The 24,217-nt window shown below is 48.0% G+C and overlaps 1 protein-coding gene across 1 annotated transcript in view; it reads right to left on the bottom strand.

The window, feature by feature from the left end:
* Window positions 1-23,990, bottom strand: part of Smarcal1 (SWI/SNF related, matrix associated, actin dependent regulator of chromatin, subfamily a like 1) — a 47,608-nt gene extending 23,618 nt beyond the window's left edge. Inside the window, exons 1-10 of the mRNA XM_032901319.1 lie at window positions 23,867-23,990; window positions 22,326-22,362; window positions 21,149-21,912; window positions 20,275-20,325; window positions 16,102-16,314; window positions 15,529-15,579; window positions 10,761-10,947; window positions 9,095-9,245; window positions 7,681-7,839; window positions 5,190-5,255 (exon numbers count right to left, since the gene is read on the bottom strand). Of these exons, the coding sequence (XP_032757210.1) occupies window positions 5,190-5,255; window positions 7,681-7,839; window positions 9,095-9,245; window positions 10,761-10,947; window positions 15,529-15,579; window positions 16,102-16,314; window positions 20,275-20,325; window positions 21,149-21,854 (1,584 nt within the window). The 5' untranslated portion in view covers window positions 21,855-21,912; window positions 22,326-22,362; window positions 23,867-23,990. The remainder of the gene's footprint in view (window positions 1-5,189; window positions 5,256-7,680; window positions 7,840-9,094; window positions 9,246-10,760; window positions 10,948-15,528; window positions 15,580-16,101; window positions 16,315-20,274; window positions 20,326-21,148; window positions 21,913-22,325; window positions 22,363-23,866) is intronic.
* Between the last annotated feature and the right edge of the window lie 227 nt (window positions 23,991-24,217).

The raw sequence follows: 24,217 nt of genomic DNA, 5'->3' as shown, positions 1-24,217 counted from the left end.
AATAGTCCATTTCCCTTTGAATAATTTCCCTTTGAATACTGATTCTGTAATGAACTTGAGGAAACCAGAATGGCTTGTGTAGTGGCTGGTTCTGTGGGTCAGCTTGACATAAGCTGGAGTTATCACAGAGAAAGGAGCCTCCCTTGAAGAAATGCCTCCATGAGATCTAGCTGTAAGGCATTTTCTCAACTAGTGATCAAGGGGGGAGGACCCAGCCCATTGTGGGTGGTGCCTTCCCTGGGCTGGTGGTCATGGGGTCTATAAGAGAGCAAGCTGAGCAAGCAGCATCCCTCCATGGCCTCAGCATCAGCTCCTGCTTCCTGACCTGCCTGAGTTCCAGTCCTGACTTCCTTTGGTGATGAACAGAAACATGGAAGTGTAAGCTGAATAAACCCTTTCCTCCCCAACTTGCTTCTTGGTCATGATGCTTGTGCAGGACTAGAAACCTTGCTAAGACAGCTCAACACAGGGATCTCTTTCTGTAACTTTGCCATCCCCAGGGGTATGAGATCTACCACTGGACACCCTTCTCCCCTGTGGCCTGAGGAAGGCAGAGAAGCCCATCTCAGATACAGAGGGGTTGCTTTTATAACCCTGCACCCCTTCTGTGCCCCAAGAAAAGACAGTTACTTCAGTGTTGTACATAAAAACCTCTGTTTGGGTTTGAATCCAAAGAGAAGAGAGGATACCCAATTTGGCAGACTTCTACAACAGCATGCTACATGCAAGAATGAGGTGGTTCTTTGGAATGACATGGCACGATTTTCAAGATGCACAATCCAGGGGAATTAATAGATACAAAGCCGTGGTTGTTATAAAACGAGGTGTGGGGAACGAATGAAGTCCCGAGTGAGTGTGCTTTGCAGACAGGAGCATGGCCATGCCAAGGATTGCAGTGCCACACACACCAAGGGCAAAGCCTTCCCTGGCTTAGGCTCAGGGAAATGGCAGAGCTGTGCCCCTGTCCAAGTGCCATGTTAAGAATATTGGCCTTTAGCTAAAACCAGTGTGGCAGAAACCATTAATCATCCATGCTTCCTCCAAACGCCTGCAATCTGAGAATGCTCCCTACAGAGATGTCCTACTGAGGAGCCAGCCGCCCTCCTCCTGCAGCTGCTTCCTCATTCAGTGGTGTATAATAGATGCACTGAGTCTGCGGGCTGCTAGCGTGCACCCACCCAATCACAGCTTTTCAGTAGGAATGTCTGCGTGCCTTCGCTCTCAACGGCGTAGGTCAGCGCCAAAGCTGGACAGGTTGGAGCAGCTGGATATGGTGGCGCACCTGTGATCTAGGCACTCAGGAGGCAGAGGCAAAAAAACGAGGAGTTCAAGGCCAGCCTGGGCTACACGATGCTCTGTCTCAGGAAGGAAGGAAGAAGAAACGGTGACAAAGCAGGAGCTGTGGAACACTACAGAGAAGAAAGCACACACTTAGACTTTCTTACAGACGTAAGCGTGAATCTGATGGCTGTAGCTATCCCTGAGGGACAAGAAAGAGGAAAGATCCAAAGGTGGGAGAAAAAGACAAGTTTTGTTTTCTAAACTGTAGTGTACTTTTTGTAAACTTAATCATCTAATTATTTGAAAAAGAAAAAAAAAAGAAAACAAACAAGCACAAAAAGCCCCAGATATTTAGCTGACTTCTCATTTAGCCAATTATTGGGCTGGGGACTAGTGTCCTATACCTGTGCCTGGAAGATGTAGGCAGGCAGATCAGGAGTTCAAGGCCATTCCTGGCCTCTGATACACAAGACTCTGCCAAAGACAAAACCAACAAACAACAAAACTACACTCAGAAAAAGGGAAACACTCACTGGGGAAGACACTGGGATGTTGGTGCTTTCCTCCTTAAGAGTGGAGGTGGAGCTGGAGAGAAGGCTCGGTGGTTAAGAGCACTGGCTGCTCATCCAAAGAATCTGGGTTTGAGTCCAGCAACCACACGGTAGCTCTCAACCTAGTCCAAGGGACTCTGACGCCATCTTCTGATCTGATGCCGTCTTTTGGCCTCCATGGGTACCAGACAGGAGAGTGATGCAGAGCCACACGTGTAAGCAAAACACCCAGACACACAAAATACAATCTAAAACTAAAGATAAATAAATTTTGCTATTTGACTCGGCATCCAAACATTTAATGTAAACAAACAAAACCCACTCTACATGTTGAAGAGGAATGCGAATCACCATTTGGAGGAAAAGAGCCACCACTTGGACGACACACGAGGGAACAGTGACACTTGGTCAGAAGGAAACTGACCCAGCAGTTCTGCTTGTAGGGACCGACCCAGCAAGAACACATTACAACAGGATGTTTATTTACACTAAGAACTATTTCTAACAGCCAAGTGCCTGCCGATGGAGGTTAATCATTCGAGATGATCTTGCCCCATTACTGACCTGTTAGAAAAAGTGATTTCAGGAGATTTTAACTTTGCTCCTCAATTGTTTTCTATCTTGCCTATTTTTACAAATTTATATGTAAAAATAGAGTCATTTTTTCTTGGTATTAGTAATGTAGGCAAACAGTGCTGTGGGGAAGAAAGAAGGCTTATTCCTGGGGACAATGACACCAGTTTCTTATGACACTGACTACTGTCACCATGCACAGAAGCTATGTTTTTAGGCTGGAGATGTAGCTCAGTTGGTGCTAGTCTAACATACTTACACATATATACATACATGCATAATATACACACATATATATATACACATACATACAACCTTGCATTCAACCCTAGCACTACATCAAAACAAACAGGTACTGTGGTATATATCTGAAATGCTAGAACTCAGGAGGCAGAGGCTGGAGGATCAAAAGTTCAAGGCCAGCCTCAACTGCATAGCAAGTTTGAAGCCAATTTAGGTTGAGAAAAACCAAAATAGCTGGGTGTGGTAGGAACTTGCCTGGTTCAACCCTGGAGAGGTGGAGGCAGGGGGATCAAGAACACAAGAACATACAGAGTTGGAGATCAACCTGTGATTCTGTTTCAATCAAACAACCAAAAAACAAACAAACAAACAAAAAAAAACCCCTGCTCTCATTCCACCATCTGCTTGTATACTAAAATCTAATTGCCTCTTGATGCATTTGCTCAAAATATCTGGTATTGAGGACTGAACCCAGGCCAAGAATATATTCCCAAGACCCTGTGTATACCCTAAGGAACAATCAAGGGCAATTGTCTTATTTCAAAAGCATCTGACTCAGTTCTTAGGGATTTGAGATCACTGCTTCTTTATGGGGGTTAACGGCTAGGATGCGGGTCAGGAGCGACTCGTTCTCTACAGGCTGCGACAGGGAGTAACAACTGGAGGTCAGCTCAGCTGTCACACTCGGGAGGCGACAGTGCTGGGAGAGGCCAAGAACACTGCTAAATATCCCAGTATGCACGCCTCAGCCCCACAGCATGGGTAGCAGGGCTGGGTCTGAGAATACAGCAGAGAAGAGAAGGGTGCTAACAGACTGGCACAGGGAAGTCCTCACTCCTCCCCCGCCCCACCCCGCCGGTTCACTACAAAGCACTAGGGGGAGTCAGTGTTTCAGAAGAGCTCAAGACACCTTCATGAATAGCAGCCATATTCACTCAGTCCTACTCTGCAGATGCAAAGTACCATCTAGTAGTTAGCGGTTTAAAGTCATTTTTAGAACATCATTCTGAAACAGACCCAGGGTATTAAAGATGTGTATGCTGCTTCCAGAAGTCTGGCTGCAGACACTCATTTCAGACCCCACTGTGAGGCCCCATGTGCCAACCCAGGCAACAACACCAAAGTGGCTGCTAACAAGATGTCATATCAGAACTTAAATACATGATTACTCTACTGTTCAATTTCTTTTGTCTAAACAACCAGAGGTAGAGATTTCATTGTGCTGACGCCGTAATACTGGAACCACGGTACCAAGATGTATTAATATTTTTCTAAGGAAAGCATATTAAAGTTTTCCCCTAGACAGGTCACCGCCCTGGGATGATATTTCATTTACGTGTGGCCAGAAGTGGATACTGATACATAGAAGTTTATAATGGAGTCAAGCATTAAGTTAAAGACTTATATTTTTGATCTGGAGCATAAAACATAACCTTGACTTATGGTTACTTTAAAAATTTTAAACCTTGAAATTACTTTTTAGACAGTTGTGGAAAGGTGGGAAAATTAATTTTCAGACGGTGAACTTGGCTAGCATTTAGTGCATCTGCTTTCCTTGGGTCACATAAAAACAAAAGCTTGCTTTAGGCAGTACATGCTGTGGTTTTATTTTTGTTTGTTTGTTTACATATTTAAGACAGAGCCTCTATGTAGGTGTCCTGGGACTACGTGGATCTGCCTGGCTTTGCCTCCCAAGTGCTGATAGTGAAGGTATGAACCACATGCCCCAGCTAATGCTGTGGTTTCCAAAGCTCGCACACTACCCAGGCTGTTTAAACAGAATGCTCTGCTTGCTCAGTCCATGCCAAGTAGCCGTTCTCCCAGAGTCGTCTGTGAGTGGCGTCTCACTTGCCATTAGAAAGCACTGCTGCTGTTCCCCTACTTCCTAACCTTCGGGGGAGAGGGGGGGATGGCATTTCGGGGCTTATCTCTGAGGAGTATGGCATAGAACACAGGAAACACAGGACAGGACTGCATCAGAACGTGTATGGAGAAAGACCTGACCCTGCTCTCGGGCCTCCTGCTGCCTGCTCAGAAGCAGAACACACAGCGGCAGTCTGTGTGTCCAGGAATAGGGGCAGGCCTGAGGACAGAAGGGAGAAAAGCTGGCCTTCGGATTAACTGCAGGCCCTGGACAGTGCAAAAGGGATCCATCAGCTTACCAGACAGCTTTGCCTGAGGTTATTCTCTGACACCCATACCTGGCCTGGTTCTGCCCTTAGATAACACACATTGAAAGCTTTGCCACTACAAGAGAAGCACTTCCTCCTGAGCTGTTTGGTTACAACTGTCACAGGCTTCTTGTGCTGGCAGAGGCCAAGGAGAAGACTTGGGGTCCCTTCCCATCTGAGTCTGGGACCCTCAGGGAGACCTGATTCGTGGCAGCATGTGAACAAGCACATAGCCCAAGGACAGACGCTCAGTGTCAACACTGCGCCCCGCCCATAGCTCACTGGCCTGGCCACATCGGTTTGGCCAGCGTACCCGGAGCCTGAGCAAGAGTCGGGCTAAGGCCCCATGTCTCCTCTCGGCCACGCTTACCTTTAGGATGGGCACAGCTGCTCGGCATCGGGCAGTCTTGATGTTTTTGAGGAAGTGCGACTCATCCTGCAATGAACAACCACGTGGGTGAACACGGGCAGTCCTTGATCTGTGACGGCCCACTGACTGGAGTCTGGCTCAGTATCTGCCATGAGGATGCCTCGCTTGGCCCACTGCTGTTTAAGGAGATGGAGCAGTACTGAGAGGGACCCAGACTCGGGCAGCTTCTTCGCTGTACACTGGGTAAGTTATTATCTCTTTCTCTAGGGCAGTTTCCCACCTGGAAAGGTTAGTTAGTACTTGCCCCAATGTGCCCACTAGCCACGTAGGTGGATAAAGCCCCGGGAGCTGACTTGCCACCTTGTGCTCACAACTGGCATCAGTCAGGTATGCTGAAGACCCACTACGTGCTCTCGACTGGTGTCAAGCTCTGCGGTCTGGCACTGCTCTTGGCCTCTGCAGAGCAGCCGCAATGGCAGATGAGATGCACTGGCAGCAGACAGACAGTTATGCCACCACAGCCGTGCACACAAAGCACTGTGGGAACTGAGAAACGAAAAACAGACTGATCCCTGTCCTCTGGGGGACCATTGTGTCGAAAATATAGCATTTGATGGATTTACAGTTAACATTCTGTAAGTAAACAAACATAAAATTTGCCGTATTTTCTAAAGACAAAGGAATCAAGAACATATTCCTTCCCAGGAGGGAAGATCCTAGGTTGGCATACTCCAGTTGCTTGCTAAATGACTCTGAGTCACTAAATGGCCTCTCTATGGTATCAGTTTCTCTACCCATAAAATAGATATAACACTATCAGATAGAATGGATGCAAGTGTATCTGCTTGCTATGTCTAAATAAGCTAACACAGGGGCAGCCCTCAAAGCCATCCTGCCCCCTAACGAGTATCCCCTGTACCAGGGGCTACTAGTGACCCTCCCTCTGTCCCTGGAAGAATCTATAAGCTTCCAACTTGCTCCATCTCAGCAGTGGTTATAAGGCAGGGAGGCTTCAAAGACGCAATGGACAGGGTGAGGTGACTGCCCCCAGTTGTCAAGACAGCATCCCCCAGGTGCCTGGGCTGCTACATTCATGATCCTGATTCACGATAAGTCCTCACCAAAGTCAAGAGAAAGACATTTATAGAGAGAAGTTGCAGAAATGTGTCAGGCATGAAAGGGAATTGGCCCTTTTAAGCTCAGGTTAAAAAAAAAAACGAAACCCCTGCCAGAATAAACCACAGGCAGAGGCTCGAGACAAAGCCCCATCCGAAACGCGTGCTTCTCAGAGCTGCCACTTTGTCCCTTGCTGCCGTGAAGCCAGAAGATGGCAGGCTGTTTGCTTCATCTGAGGACAAAGCAACACGAGTGGCGAGCGACTTGCCTCAATCTCAAAGCTGGCTGAGTGATGAGCCCGGGACGGAAACACACGAACTCTGAGGGGACGGAGTTTCAGCCAAGGGTTCTCCCTCCCTCGTGCTTGTTCTGCGGCTGTGGGAAAGGATGGATGTGCTACACTGGCGGGAGTGAATTAAGGGCAGTGCCGCTTGGGGACACAGGTGAGAGCAGTGGCTCTATGTGGAACACCTAGTGCAAGGGAACGGTCAGGAAAGACAGCCATCACTCCACATCCTGGAGCCGCCATGACCATCCTGGGATATCTGTTCTAATACTCCAGTTCACTGGAGTGCTGGCATCCTTTTAAGCCACACATGAATTTGTGCCAAGCCCAACATGACTCCCCAACAGACACAGATTACCAAAATAGCTTTGATAAAATGCGTGTTCTCTTTGCATACGCTAAGAACACAGGGTGGTTCTCATGTCCAGTACGCACTAAACATTTCCTGGGGTCTGCAACCATGTCTTCTCCCTCCCTGCTCTGAGCTCCTGCCGTGTTTGCATTTGGAACCATGTCTACATAGTCTACGCTGACAGCTGGCTGGCTACCAAGTCTCCCCAGATGGTCATGGAGTCTGAAGACGAAAAGTCAGCGCCTGAAAAGCGGCACCATCAGATCTGGAGGAAGGTGACGACATCTTTAAAAACTGACTTTCTTTTAGCAGGGATAGGGGTGTGTCCTATACCAGGCGGAAGAGAATTATTGACTGCTGAACTGTACGGCTCAGCCACACTGACAAGGTTCCAATGCAGGCGCACACCGTTCCTGCTGTAGTCCCTGGAACCCAGAATGGCCTGGTGCACACACTCTGACCTCCATCCCTAGCCTCCCGATGTGGGAGGGATGGACGAGAACCCTTTGAACAGACTCATCTCTGTTTAAAACCCTCCTCAGGAAACTCTGTACACAGGCATAAGAGTTGCTTAGGAAGGGAATTAAAAAATCATCCTCTATAAGAGAAAGGCAGCAAGTTCTAACACCCCTTTTCCCCCAAACCCAGAGAGGATCGAGAAGGCCACAACTTCCTAAATTTGTGGGGCCCTTCAGTGTCTAAAGAGACAAATACTTCAGGACTCTGCCGTTACTTACAATAATGACGACTTTGAAAGGGGTTTTTAGCTGCCTCTCCAACTTGCTGAGAAGGTCAAAGCTGACAATGTTGACCAAGCCAGCTGTTAGGCGGCCCTTCCCAGTTACCACCACGTTGATGTCCTCTGGGCTAAGCGATGGAAGCCATCGCAGAAAGGCCTGCAGGGGAGGGGACAGTACAGTTAAACAAGGCGGTGATTCTAGTCAACCCATCAACAGCACTGGGAGATGTGTTGGGCAAGTTTACCATTACCAGAAGACTTGGTCCCTCTCCACATCCTCCTGCACCTGGCATACTCTGGCCACCTCTACCTGCCTCTAGCCCACCCTCCCTTTTTACTTTCCCGTCAGGACTCTCTCCCATGAGCAGCCACTTCCCCCTCTGTGGTTCCCCCTCTGGGATCTCTAGATGTTCCGGTTAGAGAAGAATGGAGTTCTTTCTAAGGACGGTGTGCTTACTGAGCACAATGAAAACATTTATGTCGATGTCTTCCTCAAGGCCACCCACTGCCCCCAGTGCTCCCCACAGTGGATCACTAGATAAACCAGGTGTCTGGGAGCCTTAGGAAGGCCAGGATATCTCCACTAGGAGGCCCCAGCACTTAGGTGCCCCCTCCCCTGCTCAGGATTGCTATGTCCTGACATCACTTCTCTAGTCTTGGTCCTGGTTATAAGCAGCAATCTGATTCTTTCTGGACTTTCTGAGGGAAATCTAGTACCTACAGATACATAATGACACTTTCTACAGGTAGTGGCAGGATCCAGGCCTCACCAGCGGCAGGCTGGGGTGCATCCCCTGCACTGTGACTCTGGAACCTTAAGAAGAGCTCAATCCGTGACGAAACTGGACACACCAGATCATAAGCCACAGGCTTGGAAATGAGGCGGGCCTTCCTTCACTGGATTTGCTTAAAGGGATTGAATTATTCAGTGTTCACATGAGGCCTCCATCTATTAGGTGGTCCAAACATACTGTGCACACCACTCTAGGACAAACAAAACACTGAGAAGTCAGGAAGCTGCCTCCTTAGGAGGCAAAGCCTTGACCTTGGGACTTCTGCTTGTTTATCTGAAAAGTGGGTCTTTGAGTATTGTGTCCCAGGATTTGGAGAGACAAAGGAAATAAAGACATTGTAGGAATCCGGTGCAGGGTAGATAGAAAGTCTTATTTACAACAGCACGGAGGTACAGTATCTGATGAGGGACTGGCAAGAGGTCTCTAAGCTAGCGACTGGCTTTCCTCCCTGTGGGAATAACATGATTCCTCGTCCTCAGGGACCAGCTTATTTTTCTGCTGGTCTTTGACCCACGTCTAGACCTTTAACCATCCCAGGGCTTGCCTTGACATTATTATTCTGATGCTCTAACCCTAAGGAGGCCCTTTCCCAATGATTCCCGTGCAAGGAGAACTAACCTGCTCCCAGGTGAAGCGCACAGAGGAAGGCACAACCACCAGCAGTGGCCATTCCTTTCGGTAAAAAGCTGCTATGCAGATGGCTTGGATGGTCTTCCCTAGGCCCATGTCATCGGCAAGTAGCAGGCGGCCTCTTTTTGATATGGCAAAGCTGCACGCAGACAGACAGGGTAAGGTGGGTATCACTACATGGCGGCATCCTCTAAATTAACCTGCCACCCCACAACCCCACAGAGCTGAGGGCCCCCCTATGCTGGCTGCTGTACTGCCCAGAATGGGTCCTGCCTACAGCAAGACTTTCCCAGAAAGGCCAGGGCACGAGCCATTTAGGGGACAGAGTAAGGGGAGAGTGGGAGGCGGGATAGGGACAACGCAGGCCGTCAGTACACTGGCGGAGGATGGAGATAGACCACCAGAGAGAAACTGCAGTGGGAAAACTCGGCCCGACCTGAGCACAGGAGCACAGGGGGACATGGAGCCCATGATGCAACATCCGCATCCAAGGATTTGATCTCCACTGAGAGGAGGGACAGAAGAGTCTGGGGAGTTAGAAACACAGCATCTGAAGACCACGCTACATGCTAAGGAGCAGGGTGGAGCGGCAGTGACCGAGGCTACTGGCAAAAAGGACAGATGGCGAGAGCCTGAGGGCATGGCTTTGTTTTGACTGTGCACCTCAAACACTTAAGTCTGTGGATAAAGGTGGAGTCTATCACCAGACAGGCCTGGATTAGAGTCTCACCTCTCAGGAGCAGTGCCTCCTGACGCACCCCCAAGCAAGACTGTGAGACCGGAGTAAATGCTACCTGCCCCGGAGAATGGGAGGAGCAGGAGACAAAGCACTTTTGTTGGTGCTTGGCAGCTTCCTAAACAGTATGACCATCATCTCTCCAAAGGGAGGGAAGTAGCGAGAGCGGAAACGGTGGTGAATGTCTGTGCATCAGACATCCGGTCCCCTCCGCCAAACTCCGGGCCTCTTTGTCTAATTTGTGAAAAGCTGTTGCTGGCTCCAAAACCTAGTAATGAGCTGGCGAACAGTTCTTTTTCTTTCCTTCTTAGACAGCAAAAACCGAAGAGAGCAGTCTCTTCTAATCAATCAGCTTATGGGTACTATACGGACTTCAGCTGCCCTTGGCCTTTCTGGTACTGGTCTCCCAAGGTGCACCAACTGAGGAGCTCTCTGGCCACCAGAGGCCAGCACGCCAAGGCCCAGCAGCACACGGGCCAATGGGTATCCCTGTCCTCTCAGCAGCCACAAGCAGCAGCTCCCCTTTCTACAGCCTAGAAATAGCACTTAAGTCTATGCTGTGCCAAACCATGGGACACCAGCCACAAGCCCTGAACTGAACCTGGCAGAGACAAGCTGAGGTACAGGCTAAGAAGAAAGCAGAGAGCTTACTGGGAAACCCTGGGTCTCTCGTTCCTGCACTGAGCAATCTCTTTCCTTCAGCTGATGTGAACTGGGTTTCTGTACCTGTGCATCTGAAGTCCTGGCTAACTCACGGGCTGTGATATCAAGGGTAACAACGGGCTTGGGTGACAGCAACCTGGCTCTGACGCCTACATGCTTCAGACATGTATGCGAGGTATTCAGACGAGTGCGAACTCCACCTGTGCCAAGGGAGGTCAAGTGAGAGAGAGAACACGAGGAAGAGCAGGAATCTACCTAACTCCCTCTCTCTGAAAGGGCATGAGGTTAGACACAAGCTTGGCATCCACTCCAGAAAGGTCAGCTTCTGGCACGTCTGCTTTCGATTGGAGAGACGTTTTCTCCAGCTGGGATGCAAATGCCAGGGTCAAGGTCTTGGGCAGAGGGTCCAGCTGGACTTGCTTGAGCTCACGGGACCTTGCAACTGGAAAGAAAAAAAGAGAGGTGTTTGAGCAAGAACGCTCAAACGCACGGGGAAGGAAGAAGGGAAAGGAATCAGTAAGAGGCATTCTGTTATACGCCATCTTATCAAGAGGGTTAAATACAGAACATTCTACTAGTTGAGCACTGGAACAGACAACAGCCAGTGTCCCCTCTCTCTGGCCCTCAGTTACTAGAGATATGAGGGTACTCAGTTACAGCAAAGTGGTCTGACAGACTACACAAGACTGGAAAGACTTGTCCCATGCTTACGATTTTTTTCAACCTAATTTTTATCTTTACAGCTCCATACAAATACAAAGATCCATATCTATTAAAGTTGCATACCACTAAAAGTCAGCTCAGAAAGACCCTAAAAGAGCACGACTTTAAAACAATGATTCTAGTCTTAGTTTCATTCTTAGGGCTTCACTGTTTGGGGGAAGAGAGAACTCTTAAGTCACCTTCTGTCAACAAGCAGAAGAAACACTGTGCTCTTCAGAGAGAAGCCCCTAGGTGTTCCCAGGTTAGACTGGTAGAGAGTAGTGCTACCGAGAAACCAGATCAGGAAGCAGAGTCCCCACACGGGTCACAGACCAAGGAAAACACACTTCTGATCTTGTTTCATATGAAGGAGACCATCTCCGCCTGAGAAAGTATTTTAGCTACCATCTCTAGGGAAGCAGGTAAAGTGTGTGTGTGTGTGTCTGTGTGTGTGTGCAAAGAGAAAAGAGCTTGTGCAAATGTTGGAACCAGAGTTTGAGTACCCAGAACCCATGTTTTTGCCAAATGCATGAGTCTATAATCCCAGGGCTGCTCCAGGATGATGGGAGGCAAACACAGGAGAATCCTCAGGAGCTCTTGGGCCAGCTTCCTTCATGAACACAGTAGAAAAACACAAGGAGAACCCACATCAAAGACAGAAATGGGGGAGACGCCTGAGGTTTCCCTCTGACCTCCACATATATGCTACGGCACCTGGATGCCTACACACACACACACACACACACACACACACACACACACACACACACACAAATAAAAGAAAATGCAGTGTACCCATTACTCTAAAGGTGATTGTGCATGATCTAGTCTCTAAAGCAGGAGTTAGTAAGCAAAGGCGGGTTTTAGTGATTTGTTGTTTTTTTTATAACTTATACAACACACCCAGGCCATTGATTATGGATGGTCCACTGCTATTCTTCGACAATGGCAGAATAGAGCAGCTCAAACTAGGGCTACATGGTCCAAAGGCCTAAGTGTTAGCTAGTCACACACATACACACACACATATACATATATATATATATATATATATACATACATATAATTTTGCTGGTAAAATTCTGGTTCTCTTTAATATAGAGACAGTCATGATCAGCTGTTTCTTAATAGCTAAGGGTATTCCAAAAGTTCTGGACTACTCCCAGTTGATTACCAGGGCACACACCGATGTGTCCGGAGACGGCCGTGCCATTTTGCCGCTATCTTCCACTGCTTGTTATTTTCAGCTTATTTAAATCATTTGTTGCCCTTCACTGCATGAGTATCAGGTGCTAGGGAGATGGATCAGCAGATAGAGGTGCTCACCACCAAGCCTGGAAACCTGCATGCAGTCCCTGGAACCCACAAGGCAGAAAAGTCTGACTCACAACCGGTGTGTCCTCTGATCACATGTATGCCGTGTGCTATGGCACGTGTGTGTGCTTATGCCCTCCCCACCCAAACACAATACATATAATTAAAATATACATACACTCATGTATGTGTATGTGTATGTATATGCACACACCAATTGTTTCTGCAGTTTCCATGAGCAAAACTAATCGAAAATAGGTAAGGCTGATGGGTTTAATATAAAGTAGGCTGCTCCCTACTGATGTGGAAATCCACTTTATATCTCTTAAATTAAATCTGAATCTGCTCATTTCTACAAGCTCCGGGAGAGTGAGTGCTCAGTGTACTCGGCAGAAGCCATTCTCCTCATAATTCTAGCAATCTTCAGAACGCGCACGCTGGAAGAAAGAAGCTGAGAGCGGTTGGAGTGTAAGCCTCTGTAAGCACCACTCTCTCTCAACCACTCGGCGGGAAGAACCCAAAGTCCCTGCCTCCTACAGCTGCCTCCAAAGTCCTGTGCTGCCAGCTCAGCTCACTGGGTGCTTCTGTGAATCCCACACTTCCTCCTCAGGGCTGCCTATTGTCCATTCCTTGGCGCTGGCGGATGACAGGCATGTGCTGTCTGGCTTCATGAGTCATACAGAAGTCATTTCTACAAAAAGCTCTCTGCCAGAACGCGCTAGCCACACAGCTGAGAGATGCTAGTGTTTTCAAACAGCAGCTGACAAGACAGGATCACGGAGAACCCTTCTGGACTGTGACAGCCAAGGAAAACAAAAGGCCTCATGCCAATTTCGCTGTGGGTGGAAGGCCTCCAGTCATGTGGGAAGAGAAATCGCTGAGAGGCACTTTCCTAGAGGAGATGACTCTCCTCACGTCTTTGATGACATGTTCAGGCCTCAGTGTCACTTCTTAGGTAGCTTCTTATGTGCTCAACCAGTTTGAGGTCAGTAACCTGACTTCACACATGAGGATGAGGACCTCCAGGTCAGGAGAAAGGAGCAGGTTCCCCAGGTCTGCAGCATTAACAGAGTCTGAACCACGGTGGGAACCAGACTCTTCAGCAGGGCCCTCTCTGGCCTCTCAGTGCTCAGAGCTGGCTTCAGACTTTCTCAATGGGTTAGGTTCCAGAGGCAGCAGGGATTTAAATCTTATTCTGCCACCACTGACTTCACTGTGGCCCCCAAGTAGCCCCAGTAAGGGAAGCAAAGGTTTCCTCACTGAGACAATGTAACCAGGAAAAGCCTATAAAAATTCTAAATCTAGAATTCCTGACTAATGTCTCCTGCAGACGCTAGAAGTATGCCCATTGTGTGCACTTCTCTGCATGAAGAACTCGCTGCTCTCACTAGCCCGGACTCCAGGTCTCCCAGCACTGTATCGTCCTGCGCGTCAGTCCCCAAAGGCAGAGCTTTTAGTGCTCATGTATTTGTCTTTCCTGGTCAAGAAAGGCAATGTAGTGAGAAGAAAGAACTAATTCTCATCTCGCATCAAACATTCAGGTTAGGCCAAACAGTTCCCTTTGAATCGTGAGCTCCAAACGGCAGGCAGAGAACTTCTGATCTATGCTGGCCAGCCTTCCCACCTCAGCCACTTTCTACAGATGCTACACAGCACTACCTCACGGTCAACTCAACCCTGTGGTTTACGGCAAGCCCTTGCTCAAGGATGGATTTAATTCTGCCAGGGAGGCAGATAGGGATTTAAATAGGGTAGTTTTGAGGCCCAAACCGGCCTCAAACTTGCTAGGTAGCCAAGGATGACCCTGAACTTCTGGCCCTCCTGCCTCTATCTCCTGAGTGTTTGGGTAACAGGCAGATGCCACCCTACCCCTGGATCAAACGCAGGCCTCATGCATGCCAGGCAAACAAACACTCTATCGTCTCTAGCCCAAAGATGTCTCTTCTTAATGAAAGGACAAGCGGGACACAAATAGTGCGCTGTGTACCTGATAACTGATACTGCACGGTAAGTCAGAAGACACAGGCATGGAAAGCAACACAGCCCTGCCTCAAAGCCCCACCTGATGGACAAGTCCCTACTGGCTCTCACTCCCAAGGCTGGCCAGCTCACTGCTGTGACTGGCACCAACACACAGCTCCTCCCACTAGCTGGGCTGACCAGTAAGTCTATAGGGCACCAGGTAGAACACAACTGTAAAAAACGATCACTGCTTTAAATTAGTGGAGACTAGTGCTCAGGACAGGCTGAGCTACGACCACAACCACCTTTCTCAGGCACATTAGAATTTTAGTCGATCTAAGAAGAGTACAAGGAGGAAAAAAAGTGATAGTGAACCAGCGTCTCCCTTTTGTGGTCATGGTAGCTGTGCACACATCCATGCTCCTGGTCAGCCTCTAAAATTCCTGTTAAAATTCTTCACCTATCATGTCTTGCCTTGTGCATTTGATAGGTTGTAGCCCATGATGCAGCCTCCAGCCAGAACACTCTCCTACTTCCTAGGTCACCCGTGCTGGAGGTAAACTGAGAGGCTATCTCAAGGAACTTCTGGAGGTAAACTGAGAGGCTATCTCAAGGAACTTCTGGAGATAAACTGAGAGACTATCTCAAGGAACTTCTGGAGGTAAACTGAGAGGCTATCTCAAGGAACTTCTGGAGGTAAACTGAGAGGCTATCTCAAGGAAATTCCATTCCAGCTGTGTGACCCTGACACTCCTCTGATTTCCCAGGTCCATCCTTCTCTTTCCTGTCTATGATGGCAGGAAGGCTTCCAAGCCTGGGGAACTTCAACAGCACAGCCTGCCCTTTGGTTGAAGAGCCCTCTCAATGGTTTCACCAAGCTGCTGGTCAGCAGGCTTGGACAGGCACATTCAGCCGCTCTGCCCTCAAGCATGAAGGTACCAATATTACCACAGCAGAGAGGAGAAACCTCTCCTCAAAGTCATTTTAAAGCTAAGGCTACTTAAGAGAATAGCATGATAGAAAAGCAGGAAGATGGGCTTCTCACTTAGTTTATTGTGCTCTTCCAAGAGAAAGTTCCACTTCCTGGTCTTCGGATCTGCAATGAGAAGACAGAAGCACTCGCTCACTCATTTGCTTTCCAACTTCATGAACCTCTCAGGATGGATGTGGTGGTCCTGAGGTTGGTACCATAGCTACCACCAGGGAACTTATTAGAAACACACCCTCCGCCCCAACCCCCAACTCAAAGCTATAGCGTTAACAACCAGGCTTCCAGGGGTTTCCTTTGCCCGCCCAAGTTCAACACCACTGTCTTGGGGTACAGAAAGGCCTTTCTTTGTACAGAAAGGCATCTTCTGTTTTACTGCTCTTCTAAGGCTAAGCAGCACCTGCATTTGCCAAGACAGCACTGACCAGGTGACTAAGAAAACTGTAGGATGTTCTCTTTGGGATGCTTAGAGATAAAGCAGCTGCCACCACTCGTTCACTCTCTGTGACAACGGAGGTGTCAGCGTCCTGTAGATACAGCTATCTCTTTATCAGGAAAGTCAGTTGGAACATTCAAAGACGGAGACAAACAATGCTGACATCGCAGCTCGCACAGAGATCAGTCACTTGCCGTAATTCCTGGACTCCATCTGCTTAAACAGGGCAATCACCACCTCAGAATAGCCGATGTCAACCTCGAAGCGGGCTCGGGAGATGAGCACGCATCTCCCTGTGACAAAGGTAAGGGATGGAGCTGAGGGGAGGCTGGTCTGTCCCCCGACACTGCCATCGACCTCTTCCAATGGCTGAAGGGAGACCGTGGAGAGTCGCTCGACGGCCTTCACTGTGAAGAGGAGGAAAGGACCAAGATAAGGTACATGACACTGGACGACTTTCACCTGAGCCAGGACATTCAGAAAGGCCAGACAGACAGCAGGGCAGAGAACTCAAGGCCATGAGGTAGACTGGGAAGGCTTACAAGCAACCTTTAACTGAGGCTTTGAGCATTTTCATATTTACTAATGCCCTGGGCACAGTGATAGGCACTGTAAAACCATCTACTCAGAAGGCCAAAAGGTGGGCTAGCTTGGGCAGCACAGCAAGACCCTTGATGCGGGCAGGGGTCGGGGAGGGGGAGGGAGGCAGCGAGACAGAGACACAAAGAGGGAGATGGAGAACGTGTGAGCAATTTTTCTGTTCCTCAAATTTTTTAAATTAGAAACACAGATATCAGAAATTAAGAGCGGATGTAACCTGCGGTGAAAGTTAAAGGGAAGCAGTCTCTGTTCTGCCTGAGGGTCGGCTGAAGCTGACACAGTGCAAAACACCCGTGCAGAGCTACTGCACCAACTGCTTAGGTGACAGGATGACGGACAGGACCAACGGGCCACAGGCACGGCTTAGGTGACAGGATGAGGGACAGGACCAACGGGCCACAGGCACGGCTTAGGTGACAGGATGAGGGACAGGACCAACGGGCCACAGGCACACCGGTTCTCACATTATTTTATCACTCATCACTCACTCATCACTGATTCGCTCGCCTCGTGGACTTGACAACAGACGACGAAGCTGATAAAAACAACAACTAGTATTTGAAAGTCGAAACTGCTAAGGCCAGACAGGTATAGAGAACACAAAACGAAAGTATGGCGACGCAGCCGATTTGCAGCAGAAGTAAAAGCGACTAGAAAACAGAAATGTTCTGCTTTTCAAATAATCAAAAGAATGAAAGGCCATTTTTTTTTTACATATTAGTGTTGCAAGATTAAAAAAAGAAAACAAAACAAAACAATAAAACCCAGCTAGATATTCACATTACTAGCTGAGAATAAGACCTGTTGGGAAGACTGGAGAGACAGTCTGGCCTGAGTTTTCTACTCCCGGGAACTAATAGACGTAAGCCTGTGCATCCAGGGGCTTCCTTATGGATGCAAAACCAGGAAATGGGAAGCAAATTAAACAGCAAGAAAATGGCATAGGCAAACTCTGCCATATTCATATGACACGATCAATGTCAGGCAATTATTAATTTTTTCTGTCAGTGACAAGTTTTGGAAAAGACAGCATAAAATTTACTATGTTCAATAATACAAAATAGTTGAGGTTCACGGTGGTCTATTATAATAATGACACCCATACACTCATTACACAGAACTGCTAGCTTTCACTGAAACAGAAATGCTTATGAGAAAGGCAGGGTGCGAATTATATACAAATGTTAACCTGCTTTACTTAGTGACTGAGAAAAGAAGGGGACAAAGTGCCCATAGTGGTTCAGTCCAGGGACTATGGGACTAATTTCCCTCCTTTGCGCATTAATTCACTCTGTGTATTGCGTGGTAAGTACAGGGTGGGGTAAAACAGAGCAAACTCCAGGTTAGGGATGGAGCTCGGCACTCAAGGGCTGACTGAGCTCACCTGAGGTCCTCGATTCAGTCCCAGCTCTGTCGGAAAAGAAAAGGAGGGGCAGTGCAGAATCCACAGACATTTAAAGCCAGAGCTGTCGGGGACAACAGGGATGTGTGATGATGCTATCAAAGGCCAAAGGACCACCATGCACAGGGCTGCGAGTTTAATCCCCAGTACTTAAAAAAAAAAAAAAAAAAAAAAAAAAGCTGGCAGTGGTGGATGGTGGTGTACGCCTTTAATCCCAGCACTCCACCCCAGATGCAATGGTAGGTGGATCTCCAGACCAGCCTGGTCTACAGGGTGAGTTCTAGGACAGTCAGGGCTACACAGAAAAGCCCTGTCTCAAAAAACCAAAACACAAACCAAAAACCCCAAAAGTATAATCTAAGATAAAAAGTATAAAAAGGCACAAAAATGATAAACCTATGTAAAAATTAAAAACAGAAAGGCAGCTTATAACTCTGAAGTTGCTGCAGAGGAATTCAGGGTACAGAGAGGGTCCACACGCTCCAGCCAACCTCGTCTCAAAGGCCATGTGCAAACTTGTGCCTACTACAAGTAGGTGGAGCAGTACAAAAGAAGTATTCATGCCAAACAAAACCTACACAAACTCAGAAACGCCGTCCAAGTCACAAAGCACTGTGGTCAAAAACAAGATCAGAAGATGGCATAGCCAACAAAACCGCCTAGTGGAAATCTCTGGTTTCAAAAATCCAATAATACCAGGTAAAAGGGGCGGGGGGCAAACCTGGAATCTTAACCTGGCACTTGGAGCCTTTTCTAATACGTAATGACTGCATGAAGGAAAAGGTCGCCACCACAGGTGTCATGGGTTGAAGTATGGCCCCCTAAAAGTCCTATGTGAGAGTTCTAAGTTCCAGTGCCTCCGAATAAGACACCAAGGTAGAGCTTTTCAAGTTAGATAAGATCACTTGGGTAGGCCTTAGTAATCTGAGATGACTGGTGGAGGGAGGGGCGGAGAGAGGGATAGGAAAGTGGGGATAGAGATAGTATGGGGGGGAAGGAGGGCGGGAAGGAGGGAAAGGGAGGAGAAGAGAGGGAGAGAAAGAGCAAGACAGAGAAGCAAAGGCAAGACAAGATGAAACTTGTATGCTTGGCGGCTGTGAGGATTTGAACCATTAGTTCTCAATCTATAGGTCATGACCCCTGAACAATCCTTTCACGAGGTCACCCAAGATCATCGGAAATCACAGATATTTATGTTACGATTCATTACAGCAGCAACATTATAGTTATGAAGTAGCAACGAAAGTAATTCTAGGGGCTGGAGAGATGGCTCAGTGGTTAAGAGCACTCACTGTTCTTCCAGAGGTCCTGAGTTCAAATCCCAGCAACCACATGGTGGCTCACAACCATCTGTAATGGGATTGGATACCCTCTTCTGGTGTGTCTGAAGACAGTGACAGTGTACTCATATACATAAATAAATAATTCTTCCAAAAAAGAAATTCATTCATTTTATGGTTGGGGGTCACCACACATGAGGAGCTGTACTAAAGGGTCACAGCGTCAGGCAGGTTGAGAACTACTAACCGGGACAGAGGATCACCACCAGCACATCAAGGACAAAGGCCACAGGGGAAACCAGGCCTGTACACATCTTGGCCTCAGATTTCTTCCCTTCAGAACTAAGTAAACACACTTCTTTTGCTTAAGGTCCAGTTTGTGTCACAGCAGCCCTACCAATGTGCAGAACACCACCTTGTCATGTATTTATAAAGACGAGACCAAGGAAAGAACAAGCAAAGTCTGTACAAACTGGCCCTTCACTGCCCGCTCCCCCAAGGAAATGTCCTGGTGAACACAAGGAATTCTATGTCATGTGCCGGATCCTCTGAGAAGTGATCTGAGCGTACCCTCAGCTTCTGAAGTGGGCGGAGCAGAGTCAGTGTACACACAGCTGCTGGGAACAAGTGAGGAGAAAGGGAAACGAGATCGCAGCACAGGACAAGGGGACAGAATTACTGACATAGGACACATTCAGACGACCGGCTACACCAGGGCTGATGACGACGGGATAGACAGACCTGCTTGAGCAGACGGGATAGACCCTGCCAGAGCCCCCTGAACTTTGGGGTTCACTAGCCGGGGTCAGACATTAAACAGCCATCTCCCTAGGAAGCGAGGCCTGACACAGCTATCTGTCCTGCTGGATCTGCCAGAGCCCAGGGGAAACGGGCACTCTGGCTTGAATTGCAGTTCAATGACTAATTAGCTGTGTGTCTCCTTACCAGTTACTCATTTGAGACTTCACTTCCCCGTTCGTAAGACGGTCATTATAAGAGATAAGAGAGATCACCAGAGCGACACCAGCTTGTAGAACCACAAGGTGCTGACTTTTCGCCACAGGCGAGAGAATGCGTGAACTTACTCAAGGCTCTGTAGTCACTCATGCTGAAGTCCCACGTCTTCGTAAACGAATCTGAAATAAACCGAAGGCTGGTCACTTTTCGTCTTCATTTGTAATCTGAGACTCTCTAACTTATTTCCTGGACAACTAGAGACAGCTAGACAATGTGGGTAATTCTTCTGTTGCGCATAACGGCAGCTCGGGCCCACAGAAGTCATTTCGCTAAGTGGGCTGAGGCAGTTAGGACCGGAACCCAAACCCTCTGAATGGTGTGTAGTTGGGCAAGGATGTGAACAGCTCTGAAGACTAGAAGAGCTGGCTAGTCACACCCAGCACTCCCTCAGACCAACTAACCCCGGCACCTTACTCATCGGACTGAGCTGGCTCAGCCGTTGAAAACTGAAAGAAGGGGCTGGAGAGATGGCTCAGTGGTTAGAGCACCGACTGCTCTTCCAGAGGTCCTGAGTTCAAATCCCAGCAACCACAGGGTGGCTCACAACCATCTGTAATGAGATCTGATGCCCTCTTCTGGTGTGTCTGAAGACAGCTACGGTGTACTTATATATAATTAATAAATAAATCTTAAAAAAGAAAAAAAAAACAACTGAAAGAAGAACAAAAAAAAAATCTTTGGATTTCAAACTACTGTTTCTAGGCTCTAATGCTCCAATACACAAAGCACGTGGCAGAGGAACTGGTTCCTCAATAAACACAGGAAAGTTCTCCCTATGGCTGTGCGCTAGCTAAGTTTAACAGCTGCTCGAGACAGTGTCTATTACAAAGGGAGAAGCCAGCTAAAATAGAAAAATGTAATGTGCCAATGTCCCCTCTTACTATTTATGAGGAGCTGTTAGAACAGAGTCCAAAAATAGAAAAAGGAAAAAAGCCTCATTACCATAGCGTCTGCTGGGCAGAGACTTGAACACCTCAATGAGCTCCTTGTTGTAGCCGATCTTTACCCGGAAGCGATCCCCAGTCCTTAAGCACGTTCCCCGTAGACAGCCTGCTTTTTGGGGTGAGGTCTGCAGTGTCTTTGCGGGTCTCCCATCTGTCTTAGGTGTTTTTCCCCCTAAGGCATAAAAGGTGTCCGAAATGCTCTGTCCAGAGGTGGAGGGCCTCCCCGCCTTGGCCTCTAACTCGGGATCCCTGGGAAATGGTCCAGGACAGGAAGCTGCTGTGTCCTGGGTTGCCTGGGGATGACCCTCACTGGATTTACAACCCAAAAGCTGTTGGTTAGAGACTTCTGGGGGACTTGGGTTTGGGCAGGCTGCGGACATCTTTCCTTCGCTCTTCCATAGTCCCTTTGCTTCCTCTGCTGTGCTGGGTTGAAAACAGGGGGAGCTGTGAGGTCTCTGAGCAGCAGGGAGTGAATTATTGAGATTCTGTCCCTTGGAAATGGTAGCATGGCCCCCTGGCTTCGAAGGCTCCGCTGGGAGATTCAGGAGAGAGTTCTGCTTGCACTGGGACGGCCTGGCAGCACTGGAGCCTGAAGCCGTGCTCTGGGGCTGTTCTGCCCATAGCTTCTCAGCTCGACGGGCCAAAGCCTTCTGCCGATTCTCTTCAATCTTTTTCCTCTGCTCCTCCGTAAGTGGCAAGGACATTTCTAACAGGATAGGCTTCTGCAGAAATGTCACCCTTTAATTGGGAAGTTGGCAGAAGCTGGGAAAGGTAAGAGGACAGAAATAAAACTTACACCCACCATGTTGCTACTTTGATTAATAAGGTTTTGTTCCAGGTAACATATTAGAAAAAGCTAAAGGGTGAATTGAGATTTCTCTTATAATTAAAATGAAAACGCGCGTGCACGTGCACGCGCCCACACAGAGTAAGCAGCATATTCTAAAATACTGATCCAGATGAAACAGCAAAATTCCAAACTGATTGTGTTTCACTGGTATTTTCCCCCCTCTCCTCCTTCTCCCTCTTCTCTCCCTCCCGTTTGCCAGCCAAGGTGAGTTAGCAGATCCCAAGAAAGTTTTACAGTGAAACCCAACTTCATTAGAATGGACAAAGGCTACATTTTAAAGTAGACAGGTTAGTGGATCAGACAGAAAGAGACAGAGCATACGGACCATGCCACGACGCTTGCTACAGTAGCCTGTCTCCAACCTGGAAGGAGGAGAAAGAATATTAGCCTCATGGAGACTGCACACTAAATTCTCCCCTTGCACTCCACCCTCATTACATTTCTGATGAATCTGCAGGTGGCCAAATGCAAGCCAGAGCAGCTGGCCCTAGAGTCTGACTTCTGAAATGCAAAAGCAAAATGATTCTTGGAAAAAATAAGGGGACAAAGCAGGGAATGGGGAGCAATGGTCGCTGTACCAAAATCAGACAAAAGATAGAAAGGGTTCAGTTCAACTGTCATCTCAGCCAATGCACATTACCACCACTCAAGAGCAGAGAGTAAGGTCATCCTATACAATTTATTCTGTACTGTGATTTCATTTACCTTAGACATCTTACAATGCTCTGGAAGCCATGGCCCGAACACCTAATTCTCTGGCTGGGATCTGACTTCAGCCTTATCCAAATGGCACTGCCTTATGATGTTACAGGATATTCAAACCTGTATTTCTAGTTAGGGTTTAGCTCAGTCCTTTAATCCCCCTAGCTGGAATATAGACACGACTTCAGTACTCACCTTTAACCCAAACAATGAAGGTAAAGTTAGTTTGTAGAAGGAAGCACCCATGTTTGAAAGTTATATGTCTAATTGAATGGCAAAAAAAGTGACGAGAGTCAGACAAAAATTTGACAGAAGAGGATATGCTCAACTCGCATGGGAAGAGAAAGGGAAGCTACTTTAGGGAGAGACGGACTGTACAGGAGGAAGAGGGCACAGTACAGGAAATATAGTAGAGTTTGTGGAGAGCAGTTCAGTGGAGTTGAGAGGGAGAAGGAGGCAGTTTTACTGTTAGAGTTTTACAGACACAGACTGAAGAGAGAACAAGCTAGACACAGATGACGACAAAACGAGCAAGAAAATGAGAAGGAGCCGGAAGATTAGAACAGATAACTAGAGGTAGTTTAAGGCCAAACAGCAATTCAGAGGCGGAGAGAAAAGACAGATTGAATAAGTCAGCTGGGAGAGGCGTTTGAGCCAGAACAGCTGAGTGGAACCAGCCAGCTAGAGTTCAAAGAAGAGTGAGCTTACTCAGCTGCAGGTCTCAAGAGGCTGAAAACATTCAAGGCTCAGATAAGTGGCTAGGAGCTTCCAGGACTAGGCCTAAGTTAGCGGACAGAGACAGTGAGCCTCCCAGCCAATTACAACAGGAGAATAGAAGCATTTTCACATTATAATGCTTGTGACACAGGAAATACTCAAGTAGCACGGCCAGGCGTCAAAGGAAGATTTAGACTCTAGACTTTAGATCGGGCTTAAATTTTATTCCCTGTTAAGACTCCCATTAGACAAAGCACCCCAAAACATCTTCTCTCACAGATGTTACACTCAATCCAGCCAGCCAGCAGCAATTAAAATTCTCAGCCTGTACTCAAGTAGGATCATCTACCTAACTGCCCTGGCCCGGTATGCTGACTGACTACCCAGTCGGGAGGTGAGATCACGGAATGAGAGGTCCAACTAATAAACCATAAACGACAAGTGTACCCCAGCACATAGACGTCCCACTTTGCTGGAACCTAGGCTTCATTTCCTTTCCCAGGCACATCCTGGGCGCCTACGGAAAGAGGACGCCCCGCCCCACTTTGCCTCTAAAAGTCCCACTTGGATTCTCCCGTTCCTGATGTTCCCTCCTCCCGCCGTAATTTGGTATCGTCCGCCTCCAACGCCTCTACCTCCTTTGCAGTCCACTTTCTTACCTGGCGAGACTGGTAAGGTGAAGCACCTTCGCAGAAGAGCCCTAGCCCAGGAGTGTCTTTCAGAGCTTTGCTTGGGCAGTTTTCGTTTCTGGATGGACTGTGAGAGGAACTAAAACTCAAGAGCTGCAACTTCATCTAT

Source organism: Rattus rattus, chromosome 4, assembly GCF_011064425.1.
Source record: "Rattus rattus isolate New Zealand chromosome 4, Rrattus_CSIRO_v1, whole genome shotgun sequence".
Taxonomy (NCBI): domain Eukaryota; kingdom Metazoa; phylum Chordata; class Mammalia; order Rodentia; family Muridae; genus Rattus; species Rattus rattus.
Note: the sequence above shows the minus strand (reverse complement) of the source record. Positions and strands in the feature narration are given on the sequence as shown.